At 32.1% G+C, this 24,699-nt stretch overlaps 1 protein-coding gene across 1 annotated transcript; it reads left to right on the top strand.

The window, feature by feature from the left end:
* The first annotated feature begins 1,182 nt into the window (after positions 1–1,182).
* On the top strand, positions 1,183–22,939 carry LOC114324419 (protein hairy). The gene is made up of 3 exons (XM_028272260.2): positions 1,183–1,480; positions 11,174–11,269; positions 18,342–22,939. The coding sequence occupies exons 1-3, from the start codon at positions 1,352–1,354 to the stop codon at positions 18,975–18,977; spliced, it is 861 nt and encodes a 286-aa protein (XP_028128061.1). The 5' UTR covers positions 1,183–1,351; the 3' UTR covers positions 18,978–22,939.
* The last annotated feature ends 1,760 nt before the right edge of the window (positions 22,940–24,699 follow it).

Raw genomic sequence — 24,699 nt, 5'->3', positions numbered from 1 at the left:
ATCATGGAAATAAAAGACATTTTCTCCTGCTGCATTGTTTTAAGACAGTAATTTCACTAGTATCATTACTATTAAGTATGAAAGAAAAAAATGAAATAATATGTTGAAATAATTGTATAATAGGTACAGCAGAAGAGACACTAGGTTGTATTAGTTTCGCCAAGATAATGTAAGATCTTTGGCGACGGACAATATACACGTCGACCACTACACTCCCTCCGGGGGGGTCAGGTTTTAAGAGAGAAATGGCTGTACATAGATCTAGAGTACAGTTGGATAACAAACTCTCAAAATCAAGGAGACCTGCAGTTACCTCTCCTTTTAATGTAATCCTGGAGAAAGTAGTAAGAACAGCACAAATTAGTGACAGTAAATGGATCAAAATTACTTCTAGCATATACAGATGACATTGACTCATTGGCATACCACAATACCACACAACGTTCGCAGTCTACCCCGCTTTCTTCTTCCTGGTGGTCTCCATTGAAATATTTGTTTACGCCAACGTTCTTCAGGCATTCTTAATAGGTGTCCAAACCATTTCAAAGATCTTCTTTCTATTCTATTTACTACCGTTTCCTCAGCTTTCATTCTTGCTTTTACTTCTTCGTTAGTTTTCCTTTCCCATCTTGAAATTCTTACACTTCTTCTTATATAGTCCATTTCTACGGCTAGTTGCCTTTTCAGATCTGCGTTGAAAGTCCATACTTCCGAGCCATAGCACAGTACCGACTCTACTATTGCTCTGCCCACCCTTTTCTTGTTTTTATTAGAAATATTCTTATCCCGCCAAAATTAATTCAAGCTTCTCACAATTTGCCTGCCTTTTCGGATTCTCTGCTTTATATCTGCTCCCCCAATCCGGTCTTGTCAAACAATGCTCCCAGGTATTTAAATGTTTCCACCTGATTAATGTTAACGTCATCATTGACAAGGACTTGAAACCGAGCCTCGCTGTTTGGTACTAAATACTCTGTTTTTGTTAGACTCACTTGCAGCTTGCAGTCCCTCTAAATTAAATGAAAGTTGTCAATTGCAATAAATCCCTTATTAGAAAGATGTTTTCGCACATTCACAAATATTTGCTTGCCTCCACAGGTAAAAATCGGTATCGGCAACGTCGCATTTTCAATGGGATGCTGGATCGTGATACAACGAAGGACCAAATTTTTTTCCCGCATAACTTTGCAATGCGGCAGTTGCAGTATTCCATTCTCACCGACCGTTTTGAGTAGTCCGTAGTGGTGGGAAAAGGAGCGTGCGACAGCAGCAATCAGCTAATCAGCAATCAGTTGTCATTAAGCCGGAGAGAGCAGTGGTTAGTGCAGTTTTGTGATTTAAGAAGATTACGATGGTTACTACCACGAATGCGGTCACTAGTACTAGCATGATTCAAGGAAATAGTACGACGCCTACATCTAACACCCCTGGCACAGGCGAGAATAATAATGGTGTTAAGAGAATTAGTGATAATAGAAGGGTGAGTATTTTTTAAGTATGTATTGAGATCAGTAGTTTAATGTTGCGCACTTTTATTATATTTTTTATTCTAAGTTCCAAATTTTAAATCCCATATCATAAAACAAAAATGATTATATGATTATAATACACTTAAACCCATCATAAACCACCGTCATATTTATAGATCACTCGAAATTTTATTTGTTTAAGTTTAAAGAAAAATTTGCCATTTTTTAGTATTGAGATCATTAGTGTTGCGCACTTATTCTTTTTTTCTATTTTTTATTCTTTTTTAAGTTCAAAATTTTAAAACCAATATCTGTGCGGACATACACATATTTATAAAGCACACTTGAACCCATTTTAGACCACTGTCCTATTTATAGTTCACTAGAAATTTTCTCCTCTGTTGCGCACTTGTTCTCATATTTTCATTCTCTTCTATGTTGAAAATTTTAAATCTAATATCTTTACAGACATGTTTATAAAGTACACATGAACCCATTATAGACCACCGTACTATTTATAGATCACTAGAAATTTTAGTTATTTGTATATTATATATTTATTTTAGAAGGTTTAAAATTTGTTTAAAAAAGAAAAATTTGGGAATTTTTTAAGGATTGAAAATTATCATTACTATTGCGCACTTATCATATTTTTTATTCTATTCAAGTTTCAAATCCAATATCGGTAATTATTTAGTGTTGACTCACCGCTCCCACAAGTCTGACAACTGTATATATGGTATCTGCCTTACCTTCTTATCATTTTAAAATTAACAATTAACTGCGCTCGGCTTTAATTTTTGTATTTATCTCATTTAAAAATGTGAAATTTTCACATCAATTTCAAATTATGGCCGCCATTACAGTATGCGCAGATCGCTTACGTATGGATTGATGACAGTTTATTTCTGCAATGTTGCCTAATAGACGGAAGGTGCTTTATTTTTTTTTAATTTTATTAATAATTAACAAAACACTCTACACTCTAATACCCGAAAGTTAGGTTTGGACCGAAGGGTTAGGTCTTCCTCCTTTGAGAAATTGTACTGTATAATACATAATATATTAATTTTTTAATTTTATTAATAATTAATATTATATTAATTGCAGACATAAACTGCATATTATATCAATTGCAGACATAAACATTGCAGAAATAAACTGTCACCAATCCATACGTAAGCGATCTGCGCATACTGTAATGGCGGCCATAATTTGAAATTGATGTGAAAATTTCATATTTTTAAATGAGATAAATACAAAAATTAAAGCCGAGCGCAGTTAATTGTTAATTTTAAAATGATAAGAAGGTAAGGCAGATACCATATATACAGTTGTCAGACTTGTGGGAGCGGTGAGTCAACACTAAATAATTACCCCAATATCTTTGACAGATTTATAAAGTACACTTGAACCCATTTTAGATCACTGTCCTATTTATAGATCACTAGAAATTGTCTTCTCTGTTGCGCACTTATTCTCATATTTTTATTCTCTTCTATGTTCAAAATTTTAAATCTAATATCTTTACAGACATGTTTATAAAGCACACTTGAACCTATTATAGACCACCGTCCTATTTATAGATCACTAAAAATTTTATTTGTTTTTCAACGCTTAAAATTTGTTTGCCATTTTTTAAGGATTGAGATAATTAGGTTTGCGCACTTATTCTCGTATTTTTTATTCTATTCCCAGTTCGAAATTTTAAATTCCATATCTTTAGACATGTTCATAAAGTACCTACACTTGAATCCATTATGGACCACCGTCCTATTTATAGATCACTAGAATTTTTATTTGTTTTTCAACGCTTCAAATTTGTTTGAATTTAAAGAAAAAATTTGCAATATAAATAATATGTACTTTCAATAAAAAAATTATAAATATGGGACAAACAGGATGACTTTGTCTAGATTTACACATTTAATATCTAATAAAAGTTTCATATCGGCCCTTTTTATGGTTTACTGGGTTATTCTTGTTGACTAATGTTATAAACTATATTCATGAATAAACTGAATAACATGAAGTATAAATTGTTAAATCGTCATTATAAGTTTTATTTGATTGGTCTATAAATAGCACACTGGTACTTAGCTTTATCAAAATGTGTAGCATTTCAGTATTATGTTGAATGTGAATCTGTGCAAGCAAAAGTAGTTTTTATTATTACAATATTACAATTACAATATTATTTTGGATTATTTCATTCATAGAGATTCTGACCAATAGAAAGTGCGAGTAAAGATGCACCATTGGACTGCTGGAATGGTGCATCTTTTTCTCACTCACAAATTTAATTTTCGTATTCTTCGGTTAACTTTCGAATCATAATCCCCATGTCTTCCTTATCGTTTGCCGTAATCACTTGATCGTCTGCGAAGAAAATATTTTTGTTATGTAGGTATAATACTTGTTTCTAAGTCTTATTCCCATCCATGTGTATTTTCTCCTCCCTGAATATGCACTGCGCGTCATAGAAAACGGGCACCATAAAAAATTAGTCATTTTTGATGTCGCGTATCTCCTAAACCTGTTGTCCGATTTAAGTGATTTTTTCAATATGTTATAGCCTTATTCTTCGTTAATATCCCTGTAATAATATTTTTGCTAAACAGGTAAATTTTCATTGTATACCGAGTGTACGAATCAAACTGTGTTTTTTCTCAAAGTTCGCAACACCCTGTGGAATATTCTAGCATTTATAAAATACTGAAATTAAAACCCAACTATAGCCTCAGATTTTCTTAACATTCTGTTTTTTGAATCATTCGCTTATGTTGGATAATACAAAAGTTATGTACTTTAACAACTATTCATGTTCTTCATCAGTATAGGTTGTTTGTAAATAAGTGCGACAAACTTTAAGGGGCAATTATGAATGAAAAATATTGATCGTTTGCTTTATAAACTTACTTTATAAACTTCGTTTACGAGATACGGTATGTTGAATTTGTTTTTACAAACTGACGATTTATTTTATTGTCCTAAAACCGGTTGAGATATGCAAATGAAATTTGGTAGGTTTTAAGAGATAGTTATTGCGAATTTTTTGACTTGCAATTAAGAATTTTATATTCACTATTGGCGTGCATACGGGTAATATGACCGATCGTATTACCCGTATGCACGCCATTGGTGAATATAAAATTCTTAATTATATGTCAAAAAATGTGCAATAACTACGTCTTAAAACCCACCAAATTTCATTTGCATGTCTCAACCGGTTTTAAAGCAATAAATAAATCGTCAGTTTGTAAGAAACAATTCAACATCCTCTGTCTCGGGAACGAAGCATTTGCGGACATACGATTATAAAGCAAACTGTCATTATTTTTTAATGCAGAATTACCCCAAAGTTTGTCCCACTTGTTTAGAAACACCCTGTACTGAAAAAGAACATGTCTAGTTGTAAAAGTACCTAACTTTTGTATTATTCAACATAAGCGAATGAATCAAAAACCAGAATGTTAAGAAAACCTAAAGCTATAGTTGGGTTTTAATTTCAGCATTTTATAAATGCTAGGATATTCCACAGGGTGTTGCGAACTTTGAGAAAAAACACAGTTTGATTCGTACACCCGGTATACAATGAAAATTTAAATGTTTAGCAAACATATTATTACAGGGATATTGAAAAAGGATAAGGCTAAAAGATATTCAAAAAATCACTTAAATCGGACAACAGGTTTAGGAGATACGCGACCTCAAAAATTACCCATTTTTTAGGGTGCCCGTTTTCTATGACGTGCAGTGTAGATTTTCAATAGAGTTGGGAATAAAGGACATCCTTGCCTCACGCCTTTTCTGACAGGAAATGCCTTTTAAATTTTATTCTCCATTTTAAAGGCAATTTTTGCATTTATGCCTATTAGACCAAGGCGGATCTGTAAAAATATTAGTACATTTGGACGTTGAGAGGTGACTCAAATTTTTTTGCAGAAATTGCTTGAAAATAACTCAAATAATAATATTTGAGTTATCCTCCCTCTCAAAAAGGTCCGGAACATTGCTTAAATAATCAAAATGTCAAAAAATGAAGGAAAAATTCGATTTTTTTCTTCGTTTTTTGATTATAACTTTAAAAGTATTCATTTCCAAGAAAAGTTGTACTAACATAAAAGTTGCATAATTAAATTTCCTACAATATAGAATTGGTTATAAATTTAAAAAATAGTCACCCTTGTTGCAAAATAGCAATAATTGCGAAAAAACTATACAAAAACAAGTATTCGCATTTTACGTTTTTTCAACCATTTATGCTACACTTATGGCCTTCATATTTCACACAGAAAAACTTTATAATACACTAAAACAATACTGTAAATTTCATTGAGATCGGTTCAATAAATTTTGCAAAATAAATTTTGAAATCCAGCTTTCGCAAGAAAAATTCGTTTTTTCAAATTGTTACAGGACTGAAAATAAAGCAGATAGCAAGTTGAATTTTTTTTTGCTTATAGAAGTGTACTGTACCTTTTATTTGCAATTTGCAAACTTAAAATCGATTAACTGCCACGGCGTCAAGAATTTTTTTAAATAAACATTAATTATTGGTGCTACGCGAAGGACAGCGGATAGTTTGCTCTGATTGGGCATTTCAGTGACCTTTAATAATGATTGATACATTTTAATTTTTATTACATTTCGATATAAATAAATAAATTTGTTTATTGCAAAATAAAAACACATACTTTATCCTTTAAAATAACACTTTTTTTAGCAAAAACTTTCTTTGTTCATATATTTTAACTTAGAGAATAAAAGTTTATTATTTTTAAACATATGCAATTGTTTAAACAATATTTCACAAACAATAATAAAATTAGTTTGATTTTTGTGGAATTAAAATATTAAAATACAACAAAATATAGAGTAAGAAAATAATATATTAGATAAAGATTAGAAGAAATTTTGGTGGAAATCAACTTGTGTGAATCGAACACCGTTGTCCTGCGCGTAGCACCAAAAATTAATGTTTATTTAAAAAATTTCCTGACTTCGTGGTAATTATTCGATTTTAATTTTGCAAATTGCAAATGAAAGGTACAGTACACTTCTATAAGCAAAAAAAAAATTCAACGTACTATCTGCTGTATTTTCAGTCCTGCAACATTTTTAAAAAATGAATTTTTTTTGCGAAAGCTGGATTGCAAAATTTATTTTGCAAAATCTATGAAACCGATCTTAACGAAATTTACAGTGTTGTTTTACGATATCATAAAGTTTTTCTGGGTAAAATATGAAGGTCCTAAGTGTAGCATAAATGGTTGAAAAACGTAAAATGCGAATACTTGTTTTGGTATGGCATTTTTCGCAAGTATTGCTATTTTGCAACAAGGGTGACTAGTTTTTAAATTTTTAACGAATTCTATATTGTAGGAAATTTAATTACGCAACTTTTATGTTAGTGTAACTTTTCTCAGAAAAGAACAGTTTTAAAGTTATAATCAAAAAACCAATAAAAAAATCGAATTTTTCCTTCATATTTTGACATTTTGATTATTTAAACAATGTTCCGGACCATTTTGAGTGGGAGGATAACTCACATATTATTATTTGAGTTATTTTCAAGCAATTTCTGCAAAAAAATTTGAGTCACCTCTCAACGTCCATCTCAAAACAGATGAGCCCTGGACTATATGTTCTCTACAGCGTTAATGTATGCATTACTTAGGCCTACCTTCGCCAATATTTTAAATAATCTTTTTAAGGTTACTGTATCATAGGCCTTCTCCAAGTCAACAAACACTAAATGGTTCAGTAAATTTTTGACTGTTCTTTTTTCTATAATTTTCATCACGGAATCCATTCTGATCAACATTTGGTTTACTGTTTTTATCCAGTTAGGACGATAAAAAAATTAAAGTTTGAGGTCATCCAAAAATACTCCAGACTTACTACTATCATCCAATGATCGACTGCTAGTCTCTCTCAGTCTTTCATATCGTACAACCTAATTTACCCGCCTCGAATGATATTTGATCACGGCCAGTCTGGTTCTAAAATTAAAGAAACTTCCATGAAATTATCACTTCTAGGATGGGATGGTAGACGGACGACGACTTGGCAGGCTGCTTTGCCAATGCCGGCACGCGCCACCCAGAGGCGTACCAATAATTATTTCATTGTCTTAATCATCTCTAATACAACAACAAGGACATCAAATATCTGAGAACAAAGATCTGAGAATTATCGGAAACATTTTTATTAAGTACAACCAAACGGCCAAAATCAAAAAGAGAGGACCAGTTAACTGATAAAATTGCAATAGAACGAGGAGTACGACAGGGCTGTATTTTATCTCCAATGCTATTCAATATTTATTCTGAATGCGTATTTAAGAAAGCTTTACGCTTGGTTTCATAATCAACTTAAAGTGAACATTAACTAAAGTTCACTTTAACGTTGACATTTATCCATATGAATTGCATTGATAAAGGTACCAACTTAAAATTTAAAGTCCACTTTAACTGATTATGAAACCGAGCGTTAGATTTTAGACGGTTATGCGAAAGGAATATTATAAACGGTGAATGGTTGAATAACATTAGATATGCACAGGGCAGCTTTATCCATTAGGCAATATAGGCAGTTGCCTAGGGCGGCACATTATGAGAGGGCGGCAAGAATACTGTACAAAAAATATTTGTATATAAAAATTATGGATCTGGGTTCTGTCAATAAAGATTATGAAGCTCTTTCAAATTACTTTAGCAAAACTTACTTTACTTTAAGCCAAAAATTGGGCACAAATAAAACATATAAAGAAATAAGAAGAGAAAAAGAAAAATTCAATTAGACGAAGAGGCCGATGATGAACTAAACTGTTCAGCTAGTGATGAGATGAAAATCAACACATTATATATTATAATCGACACTCTGATAAGACACCTGAATAGACGTCTGGAATCTTATCGACTGATTTATCAACGTTTTCGTGTTAGTTACATATTAACAGACTTGCTAAAATTAAGCAATGAAGAAATTATTAAAGAAACTGAAAATCTGATACAAAATAAAGACGACCAAAATACATCATTCATACATGAATGCATTCACTTAAGGGATCATTTCGATATCACAATAAAATCAGTAATTGACATAAGAAGAGTTAGTGCAGTCACTGAATGTAGATATGAGCTATTACCTCCGATTTCGTTGAACCTCCATCGATTTGCATGAAAATTGGTGAGTGGTTAGAGGATATCTCAAGAAACAAAGGAGACATGGTGTCAACTTGCGCTTTTACCATGGAGGTGGATGCCACCCCTTCTCGGGAGTGAAAATTATTTTATTAAAAATATCCCCAAAATTAGATAGAGGGACAAATTCTAAGCAAAAATTGTTACATAAAGTTATTAAAATAAATCAAAACTTTTTGAGTTATTAAAGATCAAAGATTTTAATTTTCATGAGAAAAATGCATGTTTTTAACCGATTTTTCATAAATTACTCACAAGCTATAAGATTTTACCAAAAAGTTATTGTTACTATTACCAAAATTGAAGCTAATAAAAAATGAAATAAACTCCGTACTGGAAAAACCTTTTAATGTTAACTAAAAGTGAGTTATAATAGGTAATTTAATGTATATTTTTTTCGGCGAGTACATAAATCTAAGTACCTATTCAAGCTTAAATAACGTGAAAATGATACATTTTATAACATAATCTTATTTGTCAAAGTAGTTAGAAATATCTATAAAATGAGCCCTCGAACAAGTTAATAGCATTAAAATTTATGCATCAAATATTTTTCAAAATCTATCTTTTAAAAATTTTTCCAAAAAAGTTATTGTTTTTTTTTAATTACTTCGTTAATTTTTACGATATCAGGTTTGTCTAAAAACCATTGAAAGTTTATTTTAATGGCTATTAACACACGTTGAATATAATCTTTTAAACCCCTTACTTTTTTAAAAATAAAAAGTTGAATGGCCCTGGTTACATGGTTTTCGCAGCAAAATATAAGCTTTAAACGTTTCTATCTCGGTTATTTTTTACCCTACAGAAATAGTAAAAAGGTAAAATATTTGATACAGAAAAAACTAAAATTTGGTTATACATATGTATATCAGTTTTTACGTATATCGAGTATTTTTGGAGTTACTATAAAAAAATATGAAAATTCCGATAATTTAAAAATTCTGATTTTTTAAATTATATCTTTCTTTAAAAAATATGAATTCTAAACCGATCAACATTGTTGAAATCATTATATTTTACAGGTATATCTTATAAAATGCATCGTTTTCCTGTTATTTAAGCTTGAATACTTATATTTGCGTACTCGTCGAAAAAAATATACATTCAATTACCCATAACTCACTTTTAATTAACATTAGTTTAGTTCTTTAAGTGAGGAGTGTATTCAGATTTTTATTATCTTTCATTTTGGTAATAATCACAAAAGCTTATAGTTTTTGAGTTATACGTGAGAAACATCTATAGATAAAACATGCTTTTTTTTACGAAAAAAATAAAATCTTTGATCTTTAATAATTCAAAAAGTATTGATTTATATTAATAACTTTATATAACAAATTTTGCTCAGAATGTGTCTCTCTATCGATTTATGGTATCATTTAAAAAAAAATAATTTTCACCCCTAAAAAAGGGTGGTATCCACCACCACGGTAAAAGCGCAAGTTGGCATCATACCACCTTTGTTCCTTGAGCTATCCTCTAACTACTCACCAATTTTCATGAAAATCAATGGAGGTTTAACAAAATCGGAGGTGAAAACCTTCGGTGACTGCACTAAGTGGATTGAAAGATATTTTCCCTAATTTTGACATTGCTTTGCACATTTATTTGTGCATCCCAGTTGCCAACGTGTCCGCTGAAACCTCATTTTCGAAAATGTCAAGAATTAAAAATAATTTCCCATCAAGTATGACGCAAAAACGCGTTAACAATTAGTCGAATTTGATAAGAAAATTTTTTTTTGAAAAGAATTCTTTGAGGTGATCGAACTGGAGTGACGATTTTTTCTGTTATAGGTATATAAACATCGTAGTTTAAATCCATTTTTAGTGTATTCTTACTTAAATAAAAATTTTTGCAATTTTTTTTTGCAAAAATTGGTAGGTACATGTTTGAAGGGCGGCTACTAGAGAATTGCCTAGGGCGTCAATTGACCTAAACGCGGCCCTGATGCAGATGACACCATAGTTTTTACCGATAATCTGAATGATTTACAGATATTAATACGATTGTCAGCAACAGATACAGACTAGCTCTTAACATAAAGAAGACCAAATTTATGTTAAAATAGTATTCTGTAAAAAAATATTGTTCTGAAGCTATTTCCTTGCGGCATTTTTATTATTAACTATTTATATATGAAATAAGCCACAATTAAATTGAAAAAAATAATTTTATTAACGTTTCGACGCCCAAATCGGGTGTCGTTGTCAAAATACAAAATACTACTAAATTAAACAGAAATGTTGTTGCTAAGTAAACAATTCTTCTAATAATTTATTTAATCTGAGTCATTTATATTGGCAATTCAGACATATATTATACATTTTAAAGTAGAAGACTTTAAAATGATATTGCCAATATTTAATTGCCAATATAAACAAACTGCCAAAATAATTAAAAATGTTCCGCCACTGGTCCCGTCTCGCAGCGTTTTCTTTCCCACGATTTCGCAGCTTTTGATCACTCATTTCCTTTCTTCTTTTTTTGCAGAGTAACAAGCCTATTATGGAGAAAAGGCGGAGGGCGAGGATAAATAACTGTCTCAATGAGTTGAAAACGCTCATATTGGACGCCATGAAAAAAGATGTAAGTATTTTTAATGACGATAACGTAGATTATAAGCAGAGTCGGCTTCTTCTTGCAACTTTAAATTAACTGGTTTATTTTCTCTCAACCATATGATTAGGTTTTTATACGTTATACAGGACGTAACAAAAATACAGGTCATAAATTAAATCACATGTTTCGGGACCAAAAATAGTTCGATTGAAACTAACTTACCTTAGTAAAAATATGCACATAAAAAAAGTTACAGCCCTTTGAAGTTACAAAATGAAAATCGATTTTTTCCAATACATTTATCGAAAACTATTAGGTATAGATTTCTTATTGAAAATTGACATGTGGAACTCTTATGTCAGGAACATCTTAAAAAACATAGTGAAATTTTTGCGCCCCATAAAAATTTTATGGGGGTTTTGTTCCTTTAAACCTCCCAAACTTTTGTGTACGTTCCAATTAAATTATTACTGTGGTACCATTAGTTAAACACAATGTTTTAGTTTTAGTTTTAAACACAAACTTTTTTGCCTCTTAATACCTTTTCGATAAGCCAGTGTTTATCGAGATATTTTGAATATTCATTTGTCGAATTCACCACATATTTGTAATTGGTTAAGTACGATTAAAAAGACCTGTTAATAATTTGAAAATTTATTATTTATTATTTACATTTTTAGGTATATTTTGAAACATATTAAAAAAGAAACCACATATCCATAAAAGGTGGATTATCGAAAAAATACTAAGAGGCAAAGAAGTTTTAAAAACACTGTGTTTGACAACTAATGGTACCACAATAATAGGTAGTTTAATTGGAACGTACAAAAACATTTGGGGGGTTTAAAGGAACAAAACCCCCATAAAATTTTTTATGTAAATGTATTAACCATGATCACCAAGGAGAACTTCATGACGGAAGAAATCAAACGAAGGATAATCCTAGCAAACAAATGCTATTTTGGACTGAGTAGATTATGAGAAGCAGAAACCTAAGCCAAAAAACAAAAACAACCATATTATCTAAAACCCTTATACAATCCAGGATCGGAGACATGGACCATCTCCAAGGCGGATGAAAACCTGCTTATATTTGAACGGAGGATCTTGAGATGAATATTCGGTGGCATCTGTGAAAATGGTGTTTGGAAGAGGAGATAAAACTACGAGATATACCACAGACATAAACATATTATATTTGGTGGTAAAGATGTAGTATCTCTTATCAATAATAGGAAGACTAAGATGGACAGGACATCTAGCAAGATTAGAGCAGAACAACCCTCCTAGAAAAATCCTTAAGGCGCAACCTGTGGGAAGTAGAAATAGGAGTAGACCAAAACTCAGACGGAAGGATGGTGTAAATGGGGATGATAGAAAAATAGGCGCAGCAAACTGGCAACAGTTGGCAATGGATAGAACTGACTAGCGTAATAGAGTTAAGAAAGTCGAGGCTCTTTTATAGGGCTATAGCACCATTGATGATGATGACGAGTATATGCAAAAAAACGAGTGCTACAACACCTGTTTTAAAAAATCCTGACGGCAATAAGTATGTTTATTAGATCTCTTTATCAAGTTAAAAATATTTTGAACAACCTTGTTTGATTTACGAGACGTTACACATTGAATTGTTTTAGATTTAGCTCGGTACACAGACGTCGCATGACGCACATGCAAATTTTCCTAGATTTCTTTATTTTCATAAATAATTTAAACAGTTTACAAAAGCTAGTAGCTAACAATAAACTGATAATCGTTTTGTAAATGGCGTTTTGTTTAATTTGTACTACTTGATAGTACGTGACATATTACTATTCAGTACGAAAAACTTTCCTTTTTATAATATGAAAAAAACTCATACAGAAGTAAAACTTCAACTTGTATTCTGGTATAAAATCGTTTATTAAAAACTATCTACAAAGTCATCCAAATGGATTGCAAAACGTTTTCGTTCTAATTCAGAACATCTTCAGTGCCTAGAATGAAGTATTTCCACGTTAGACTAAAGCAAAAAGGTTAAAATTGTGACTGTTAGAATGAAAAAACTTGTGGGAATACTTACATTCTGCTAAGTAGTTTGAAACTAGCACACTATTCAAAGTGGTAACCCCATAATATATGGTTTAAATATGTTATTTTAACAAAACATGGCGACTACAAGTCGATGTTATTAGATATAATTGAACACATGCTCAAAGGGCAACATTTTTTTATATATGCTTAAATACGAAATATCAGCATTCTTCTTCTTTGCCTTCTATCGTCCACGTTTGGACATAGGCCTCTCCCAACTCCTTCCATTGGTCTCTATCCTTAGCAATCTTACCCATTCGTTCCTCTTTTTATCTGACATTGGTATACCTAATATTGCTCTTTCCATTGCTCTTTCTGTTGTGGCTAGTTTATTCATATTTGCCTTGGCGAGGATCCAGGTTTGACATCCATATACCTTGATAGGAAGAATGCACTGGTTGAACACTTTGCTCCTCGGGTATTGGAGTATTTTGCGGTTCTTAAGTATCCAACTAAGTTTTCCAAATCCTGATCATGCTAGTCTTGTTCTCCTAGTAATTTCCGCACTTTGGTTCTCTTTGTCAGGTTTCAGAATTTGGCCTAGGTAGATATATTCCTGGGCTTTTTCTATCTCACTGCCATTTATAGTTATACGTCTGGGGTCATCTGTGTTTGTCATTATTTTTGTTTTTCTCATATTCATTTTTAGGTCGACTTATTAGGACTCTTAGAGAGCCTGCTCCATCATAATTTGCAGTTCCCCGAATGAGCTCGCTGTAATCACAATGTCGTCAGCGAATCTGAGGTGGTTTAGCTTGTTGCCATTAACGTTAATGCCTTAGTTTGACCAATTTGTAGTTTTGAAGACGTCTTCTAAGGCTAGGCTAGGTTGAAAAGTTTTGGCAATATTATGTCTTCTTGTCTCACGCCTAATGGGGATGGGATTTGTATTTTCGTCTAGTTGCACTATCATAGTTGCATTTTCATATATATTACGTATTAGTTGCCTATATGTGAGTCATGTAATTCTTGTAGATTTTTTATTGCACAGCATTTCTTATTAAACCAATTTTCCTTTCTGATTTTCTTTTGTATTTCTCTGTCTATCTTGGCTTTTCCTGATTTATTAACTCACTTATTCTTCTTGGAGATGTTGGTGTGATTATGCCCTCTTGGTCTTGGGGCATTTCTGCCTGTGCCTCTTCTACTCCTTCGATAGAGTCAATATCTGGCTCGAGCGCGTTAGAAAATCACATGAGGAGAAACCTTGTACCCTGTAAATGTACCCCTACCATACCTATAAATATGAACTCTTAATACAAGGGAGTTCGTTAAGTGGGGTCCAAAAAAATATATCCTTAGAAAAACTCGAAATGGTCGATAAAATAAGTTAAGCAAATACACGCAGAACAGTGTATATTTCAAAAATCTGACGATTTGAACTGAGCGTAAGGAACTGGGTGAGACACAAAGTTTCACAAAAAACGCAAATATTTCGCGAAATGAACGTCAGATCGAAAAACTGAAAGATATCCGGTCGTTTCACCCGGTGGGTGGAACGACCACCCACCGGGGTGGGGTGGAGAGTAACTTTAAAATAAAAAAAAACAGTAAAATCCTTTATAAAAGGTATATTTAAAATCCCTAAAAAGGGCTACATCAAAATCACATAACTAGTTTTCGACTGGTTTAGCAGTCATCATCAGTGCTTACGTGCAATGTACATGCTATCCACCAAGATATAATATAACAAAAATATGTGGATCAAAGCCCTGTAAAAGTAGTCACTAGGAAACAAGTGGTCACTTGTTGTTATACTTTCGTGATGTGAACAAGTCAAATCCACAGCTCAGATGTTACCTGGGGCATATTAGTAAAATACTTTAAACATCCGTGCTTAATGTAGCATTTTAAACCGATGTTTCCTTGACGGAATACTTTTACATGGCTTTGACCCACATATTTTTGTTATATTATATCTTGGTGGTTAGCATGTACATTGCACGTAAGCACTGATGATGACTGGTAAACCAGTCGAAAACTAGTTATGTGATTTTGATGTAGCCTTTTTTAGGGATTTTAAATATACCTTTTATAAAGGATTTTACTATTTTTTGTATTACATGGTACACAGCCAACTACAGGAAAACTTTTTCCTTGTGGATTTTTTAACTTTAAAATCTTAAATAAGAGCCCCCATTTTTTATTCCAGATTTGGATTCCTTACGTAAAAATAAGTAACTTTTATTCGAGACATTTTTTTCGAATTATGGATAGATGGCGCTATAATCGGAAAAAACGATTGTTGGAAATGGAAAATTAAATTAAAAAATGGAAAGTCCCCACTAAAATGGAAAACTTGTTAACTCTTTCTGGTTTAGGACCGAATCTTCACAACCCAATAGGTCCTCATAACGCTCGAGTAACTGCAAATTTAGCATACGTGTCTCTCCTACTATAAACTCATTTCGTTTGAACTAATCAAATGAAAACTAATGTTTAAAATATTCTCGCTATAATGATGCTGTCACACAAAATCAAAACATGTCATTAAAGGTGTTTTTTGTAGAAAAACATAATGTAACGCATGAGAGCACGTTGAAGGTCATCAATTTTTCAGTTGCAAAACTATCTTAACAAATTACACAAAATAAATTGTAGATACGCGTAAATTAGATATAGGTTGGTAAAGAAAAAAAAACAGCTGGAAAAATCTTGTACAAGGCATACCAGTCCAGAGAAATAAGATTTTTCTCATGACACATCCCCTCCAGCCCGAAACCAAATTTTTTGAGTAATATGGACATCTATATTAGTAACCTTTATGTTTCCTGCAGCCGATTTTGATGATATACATAGTTATAAACAAATGGAGATCAAAAAAGGGTAAATTTTCGCTTTTTTCGTCTATAACCAAAAAGTTAAGCATTTTAAACAAATTTGGGACCAATAAACTCATAAATCGTCTAAAAATTTCAATATGGCGTTCGCTGAATATGTCTATCCTTATTGGTTGCTTAGAAAATTACAAAATAAATCATAAATTTTTAGTTTTTAAAAAAATTCATCTTACGTAAAAATTAACTTAGAACCTTCTTATTACACGAATTGCTGAGACTTCTGGTGCTTAAATTATATTTTAAATTTCAAAGCAATTGGTCAAATAGTTTAAAAGTTATTTAATTCACATGTTTTTCATTCACATGTTCACACTTTTTTTAATTCACATGTTTTTGCAAAATAATTTTGCAGTATTTAGAATTATTTTTTGTCATTTTTTTTTAATTAAATTAATAGTATAAATCTTCTTTCATAAACTATCCAAAGTATTATTGTAACTTCATCATTTTCTGACTTATAGCGTTGCAAAAAAAATTAATTTGGGATAAACAAATTAAATACCTTTTAAACTATTTGGCCAATTGCTTTTTAGGGTATACTTTAAGCACCAGAAGTCTCAGCATTCTATGTAATAAGAACGTTTTAAGTTAATTTTTACATACGTTATGAATATTTATAAAATCTCAAAATTTCTGATTTATTTTGCAATTTTCTAAGCAACCAATAAGGATAGACATATTCAGCAAACGCTATATTGAAGTTTTTGTTTCTCACTCTCAAATTTGTTTAAAATACTTAACTTTTTGGTAATAGACGAAAAAAGCGAAAATTTACCTTTTTTATCTTCATTTGTTTATAACTATGTATATCATCAAAATCGGCTGCAAGAAACATATAGGTTATTAATCTAGAGGTCCATACTACTCAAAAGATTTGGTTTCGGCCTGGAGGGGGTTGTGCCACCAACAGGATATTTTTTTGCCTGATTTCTCTGAACTAATATGAGGAGCCGATCCTTGAAGACGTAGATACAGCTGATTTTGCTCTGTTTTTTAAACAATCATAAAAAGTGAAAAAAATCATTGTTTGAATATAAAACGTTTCTTATAGGGCTTTTCATTCAGTCATTTGTGTCGAGCTTCTGTAATGTGTCACATAATATTAATATATCTACGTCATACCTTATTGGTATATACCTTGACACAAACCAAAGATGGATGACGTAGATATATTAATATTATGTGACACATGACAGAAGCTCGAAACAAATGACAATCTATGAAAAGCCCTATACCTACATTTTAGAGAAAAATGCTCCAAATAAAAATTGTAGATCTTCAAAATTTCATCAATTTGCAAGTTTCTTAATAAAATATGTACCGAGATTAAATACATAGACAATTGACAGATAACTGTAAATATACTTTATGCAGCAACTCTGTAGTAGGTACAGTTGAGTCTAGGGTTCTTTACACGTGCGTCATATCACTTAAAGCATACGAAATAAATCGCAAATTTACAAAACGCAACAGCAAGTGACAGAAAATTACTACTGCTTTAAAATTTTGGTGCAGAATTACAGCTACATTAATAGAATAAATTCTTTAAATATCATTAGTGATTAATAAATAAATAACCAATTTATAAAAAATTCAATAACATATTATTTTCTTTTTGTTGTTTTATTCACTATGGCGAAAACTTAAACACAATTATTCCGTAACTGTGTGAATGAGGTTAGCTTTGTATGTTGTAAAAATTAATTGCAAAAAGATACACTTACCGTAAAATTTCAAACTCCAATATAAAATTAGTTGTTAAAACAACTGTGTGTGTAATATAAAAAAATACAAAATGCAAAAATTCGGCAAAAAAACAGCAAAAAATTTAACAGACTGACAGCCACAAAAGTAAACAAACCAGAAATGTCACCAATTGTAGTTAAAATCCGAAAAACATTCTTAAGCGTCTTTTTTTTGTACCTATCTCTTTTCAATATACTGAGTCTAGAGCGTTCATAAAAATAACATGTGTTTTTACTTAATAACAGGCGGTAGCTGGTTTGTCTTTAGTTTCATGCGTGGAAGAGAATGATGCTAGATAAAAAGTATGTATCTTATCTCGTCAGGTATTAATGACGCACGGGTAAAGAATCGTGGACTCGACTGTCCATTATACATTAAATATAAAAGCATATTGTAAATACTATTGAAAAAATACATTACTTTATTTTTTTTTTCAGCCTGCCAGACATTCAAAGCTGGAAAAAGCTGACATCCTGGAGATGACAGTCAAGCATTTACAGAACCTTCAAAGACAGCAAGTCGCTATGTCAGCGGCAGCAGATCCCTTAGTAGTTAATAAATTCAGAGCAGGGTTTAGCGAGTGCGCTTCAGAAGTCGGCAGATTTCCAGGTCTAGATCCAATCGTCCGACGAAGGTTACTCCAGCATCTAGCCAACTGTCTCAGCCAAGGTTCCAAACCACAAGAAGTTCCTCAAGTACAAGTTCACATACTTCCAAACACTCAAAAACCTTTAGAACAGCAAGTACCCCAAAGCAGTGGCATTATTCTTAGTAACGGTAACGGTACTGGAGTTCAACTAGTACCGACAAGACTACCGAATGGAGATTTAGCTCTGGTACTTCCTACGACCTTACAAACACAGCCCCAGTATTCACCGGCGGCAGTACCATTATTAGTGCCGATAGTACCGGAAAGAACCGCTTCAACCACATCAGCGACCAGCAGTTACTCGAATTATTCTCCCAGTCATAGTCCAGAGCCTATGGAGTCTATGTACAGCCAACCCAAGCCTTTGTCTTTGGTTGTAAGGAAAGCGGAGCCTGAGGAAGATAAACCTTGGAGGCCTTGGTGAAAGAGACTATGTGATTTTAATATTGATTCTTTTAAAAAATTGCTTAATAATTATTTTCAACTTCACTCAGCGGCAAAATTAACGGAACACCTTAAAAATGGGACATGTTAAATGTGTCAAATTTCCTAAACCTGTCGTCCGATTTGAGTGATTTTTTAGTATGTTATAGCCTTATTCTTTAAGAAGATCGATGTAATAATTACTGTTGCTAGACAGGTACATGTCATTTTTTTATACCGGGTGTAACAATCAATATATACTGTGTTTTTCCTTAAAGTTCGGGAAATATTCTAGCACATTTAAAATATTGAAATTAAAACTCAATTGTAGCCCTAGGCTTCATTAACATTTTCTTTTTTGATTCATTTGATTATTATGGATAATACGTTAACAACTAGTCATGTTTTCATAAATAAATCCTCATTTTCTGGTTAGTTTAATAGACAAGCCTAAAGTAGGCTATGAGAAATTACCAATTTAATAGATGTCAAATTGTCAACAGTCAAAAAGTGTCTGGTTTGTTGTGAACATTAGCAGATTTATTATTTAAAGTTTCAATTAAGTCAGTATTTTTTTGTTGTTTGGTGGAAATGGAACACGCTACAAGGAATTTGACCCGCGACGAGTGTGTTTAATCAGTGATCTTACATAGCGAGGGACTTAGCTACCATGGTATCGGCTCCTTATATTGGTAACAATTTTTTGCTAATGCACGATAATACAAGACCTCACGTTCACAAACTGTAATCAAATATTTACAACAGGTAAATCTTCGGACTTTGAATTGGCCATCGCATAGTCCAAATCTTACCGATCGAACATGTGTATGACATAATTGGCAGAAGTCTACGACAGCGTTTTTCACCTCCTAGAACCTTACAAGAGGTAGAAACAGTAGCTCTCGAAATTTGGAACGATATTGATCAAGACCAAATAGCATACCTCATTTGTAATATAAAAGTACATAGTTACAATTGAGTTATTTCAATATTTTATATATGCTAGAATATTCCACATACAATTGAGTTATTTCAATATTTTATATATGCTAGAATATTCCACAGAGTGTTCCGAACTTTAAGGAAAAAACACAGTATGATTGTTACACCCGGTAAAAAATGACACCTGTCTAGCAACAATATCATTACATTGATTTTCTTAAATAATAAGGCTACCTATAACATACTAAAAAAATCACTCAAATCGGACAACAGCTTTAGGAAATTCGAGACATCTAACATGTCCCATTTTTAAGGTGTTCCGTTAAATTTGCCGCTATGTTTATATAGATTATATTTTTTAATTATTTCCGAGGATGATTTCTTAAAAGACCAAAGTTATTGTCATTAAAATGACCAATAACAAAAACATAATTATTTCTTTGAAAACTGGTTTATAACTAGAGACCGGAATATATACAACCGAAAACAGAATGTAAGATCACATATGTAATAAAATTGCACTAAAAATGCACTTTTAAAATTTGCCTTAATATACCTACACCTTTATTACACTATTAGACTCGAAAAACCATAAATAAAACTAATGTAAATTTCGGAGATTCTAACAGCTACTTATTCCTATAAGCTTCACTGACACTTTTGGATTTCGGAAAAATCCGTCCCACTAAAAATGTTTATGCATGTTTCATTCAGAAAATATTAGCATTATACATTTTTTTTCTCATAGAAATATGCCTATATGTGCAATTTCTTGTAAAAATATGAAATTTATGCAAAATATGCTAGATATACAAAAATGTATTTTGATATATTTCAGTCTCTATTTATAACTATAATATATTGATATTTTTTAAAAGAACTGATATTTTGAAATACGAAAAATGTGATATATCTTACTGTAGATTATACTAAATCAGTATTAAGATTTGCCTTATTTGGATAAAACTCATTCTAATACTTCGCTTGTTTATTTTTATCTTTTAGAAAGAAGTTTCTTAATTATGTTTATTTCTTATTTTAAAGCAGAAGATACCCTTACTAGTGTAGAATAAGTCTCGAAAAGAGAAGATATCATTGTTTTTGAAACAGTACAACCAACCGTTGTCTTTAATTGGTTGTTTAAATAATAGAGAAGTTCAGTATTTTCTTTGTTTGATACTGAAGCATCGTTTTTTGTAGCATCTTTAGTAATGCCACTGAAAGCTTTTGGGCCTACAAAGGTTTCCCTCGAGCCTTGTTTTGCCAACAGATCTCGTTCACTTCCATGCACCCCTTCAGGGCCCGGCACGCATATTAAAGGCACTTTATTATCTCTTGCCAAGTTGTTGACGAGATCTTTTACAGTTCCTCATTAGATTTGGTTTGGTGAGTTGGTTCTTTACTTCCAGAATAGCCTCTTGGCTATGTAAATTTTAATTTTCTATGCTTTGAGATCAACGTCTATGATTTCATCAATGTAGGACACCAAAGCAAAAATTTCAGCCTGGAACATAGTTGTATATCGACCTAGGCTAAAAGATTTATTATAATTACATGTCTGCCCAAAGACTCCTGTCCATTGGCAGTTTTAGATTCATCAGTGAACCATATTAAGTCCTCATTAATATTTGGCACTTTTTGTTCTCTAGATGGTGTAAATCTTCTCAGTGAAGATTATTTTTGATGCCATCGTATGTAAGTTCATCATAAAGATGGTTTCCTCAAGAGTATAGTCCTAGTAGTGTTTTGTGAGTCCATTCAGTACATAGTTCGACCTCCAAGTATTATTTGCTATGAGTCTCTTGATGATCGTAAATGCTACACCAAAATATATAACTCCGGTGGAGGGAGACCTGTGACAGCCTCTAAAGAAGCCGTTCCTGTACTATTCAAGGCTCCTTTTACATCTAGAAAGAACCTATTGAATTCCAGTTTATGAACGCCAAAAAGCAACAGTGGCACCTGACTCAAGTAGAGCAAAACGCCTTTTGGCGGCACAAGGTGTTAAAAGTCAAAAAATAAAGTGAAAAGTAACAGTAGATACAAGACACAAGTGGTATATAATAAGATATCTCCCAGATAGTACTGCAACTCAACCCGTAGAACGCCAACGGTGACAAAATCCAAAATATACTCCAATTTACTCAAATTAGTAATAGTTACAGTTTTTTTCTTTTAATTAACGTATTATATGAATAAGTTTGATTTAGATCTATTTATTCATACATGAAACTAGTAATCATTGATTACTTCTCTGAACTGAACTTGTCTATTGTTTATTAAAGATCTATTTATTTTTTAACTTAATTAGGAATGAGCTGAATGTGATGTCATAGTAGTTTTTATAATACAGTGAGGAGATTTAGGTTGGAATAAATTTGATATTTTCTTATTAACAATATTTTAACACATGTTTTTCGAAGCATCTACACTCAACAGGTAGATGTGAGTATGGCACTAGCATAGCTGATCTAAATCACATATTCTAACTATCTCTTACATCTTACATCTCAATCTACCACTTACTAGTTATAAAGAACCTGATAGAGAAGTTTGCAGAATACAACAAATCATTGGCACTAATCCACTGATATGCGTGGACTAACACTAACAGAAAGAATTCGATATCATATTAAGTCAGCAAAAAATGTTAAAAGTATTTCACTTCTTCTCTTCAAACGAATCACTTTAAAAAGTATTAAATTCAGTCCTATCTAAACATCCTCACTGTATATTTTTATGTGTAAATTATAAGTGCCTTCAACAGCAAGATCTAAAATGTCTTCCAAAAAGATGTCACTAATAGAACTGTTCCAAAGACGAAAAAGGAATGAAACAAAACATTGAATGCAATATTAGTACCTACTGTTTATATGAGTTCATTTTTTTCGTCTTGGTGGATGGTATCAATATGTGGGATCTTGAATAGTTGAGTTGAATTATGTTTATTTACTATTAAATTTAAATATTTAGAAAATATTATTATATTGTAGGTAAAATATAATATACCTTGATTAATTATTACATCTTTTACTGTGCTTTTCCTATTGCCTCACTAAATACCGTAAAAGTACTCATCCGTTAGACAGATCAATTACAACTTTGCTGTAGTACCCTTGGAAACATAATTTGGAGGAAAATAGAACATGGAAAAGAAACAAAACCATCAATAAGACCCGCTATAAATAACTTCAAAACCAAATAAGAAGAAAAAATAAGGAAGCTAAAGAAACCTACTTCTCTGAAAAATGTAAAGAAATAGGAGAACTGCAAAACATATATGACAACTTCAACCTACATAAAAAAGTCAAAAGAACTAGCAGAAGTAGGAAATAGAAGAACCTCAAATATATTGCTCGACAAAAATGGAAATATTAAAATATACACAGAACAAAAACTGCGACGATGGAAAGAGTACATCGAGGAACTATTTTCATGACTAGAGAGAAGCTAGTACATCTGTAGATAGCCAAACGGGAGATGCAGGTCCAGAGACCAGAGATAACTAAACCAGAGGTTAGTCAGGCACTAAACTCGATGAAAACAAATAGATCTGCTAGTCTAGATGAGTTACCAAGCGAGCTATTTAAGTTGGTCAACGAGAAACCCCTGTACATAATAGTAGAACTGTTCAACGCTATCTATACTACGGGAATAATCCCTAGAGAAATGTTGTCATCAGCATTTGTGTGTTTGCCAAAGAAAGTGGATGCCACAGAGTGCAGTGACTGTGGAACCATAAGCTTAATGTAACATACCTTGAAAATTTAGTTGATTATTTCATTCATAGAGATTCTGACCAATAGAAAGCTACAGAAATAAAAATTACAGCTGTAATTTTGATAATTATTAATGTAATAATACAAACCCTGTCTGATATCTGTTTGTATTTTACATATTTCCGTTGATTTTACATTTATGCAAGCTGTCGCTGTTTGACGCCAGTATAATTTTTCTATGATTCGTACGTCTTCACTATCAACTCCTTTATTCTTTAATATTTTGATTAATTTGTGATGCCGTACTCGATCAAAGACGTTTTCATAGTCAATAAATACAGCAGACTTTCCTCTAATCTCGGCATTTCTGCAAGAATACATTTAGTTAAGGAGTTAGAAATTATGAAGAGTATAAAAACTAGAAAACTGGAATATTTGGGTCACATTACCAGAGGAGAAAAATATGAGTTGCTGAGAATTATTATGCAAGGAAGGATCCAAGGAAGAAGACGCATCTCCTGGCTGAGGAACCTTAGAGAATGGTTTAACTGTAGTTCTTTACAACTGTTCAGAGCAGCAGCCAATAAAGTGACCATTATAGCCTTTATGATATCCAACCTCCGATAGGGGAGGGAACTTTAAGAAGAAGAATATTTAGTGCAAAGAGTGCGTCCCGGGTTCCCAGTCCATTTCTGAAATGAAATTGTGTTTCATCCTGGTTTTTTTCACATTTATCTCTGATTCTACATTTATTCACATTTCTCTATGATACGTAGAAATATGTATTTTCAAAGTGTGGCTCATAAGGCTTATCATTCTATAATCGCTAGTTTTTCGGACGTTGTTATTATCTTGAGGGGATATCACCAGTCGAATAAACATCATTGAAAAGTTTGACCAGTATTCCAATGTTTTCCTCACTTTTGAGCTTTATCATCTCTGTCGCTGTTGTCAGGACTAACGGCTTTCTTGTGTTTTGTCAATTTTATAGCATGTAATAACTTTGATTGTAGTATTTCTGGTCCTTGACCTTCATCTGAAGTGTCCAGTTCTTCGGGTCTA

The sequence above is a fragment of the Diabrotica virgifera genome, chromosome 3, assembly GCF_917563875.1.
Source record: "Diabrotica virgifera virgifera chromosome 3, PGI_DIABVI_V3a".
Lineage (NCBI taxonomy): Eukaryota > Metazoa > Arthropoda > Insecta > Coleoptera > Chrysomelidae > Diabrotica > Diabrotica virgifera.
This window is presented reverse-complemented; position numbering and strand designations above follow the sequence as displayed.

Bases quoted from the DNA above. Each gene is read 5' to 3' on its own strand.
- LOC114324419 (XM_028272260.2), top strand. From the start codon at position 1,352: ATGGTTACTACCACGAATGCGGTCACTAGTACTAGCATGATTCAAGGA. The intron at 1,481-11,173 runs GTGAGTATTTTT...CTTTTTTTGCAG, and splicing joins GAATTAGTGATAATAGAAGG to AGTAACAAGCCTATTATGGA. The intron at 11,270-18,341 runs GTAAGTATTTTT...TTTTTTTTTCAG, and splicing joins TGGACGCCATGAAAAAAGAT to CCTGCCAGACATTCAAAGCT.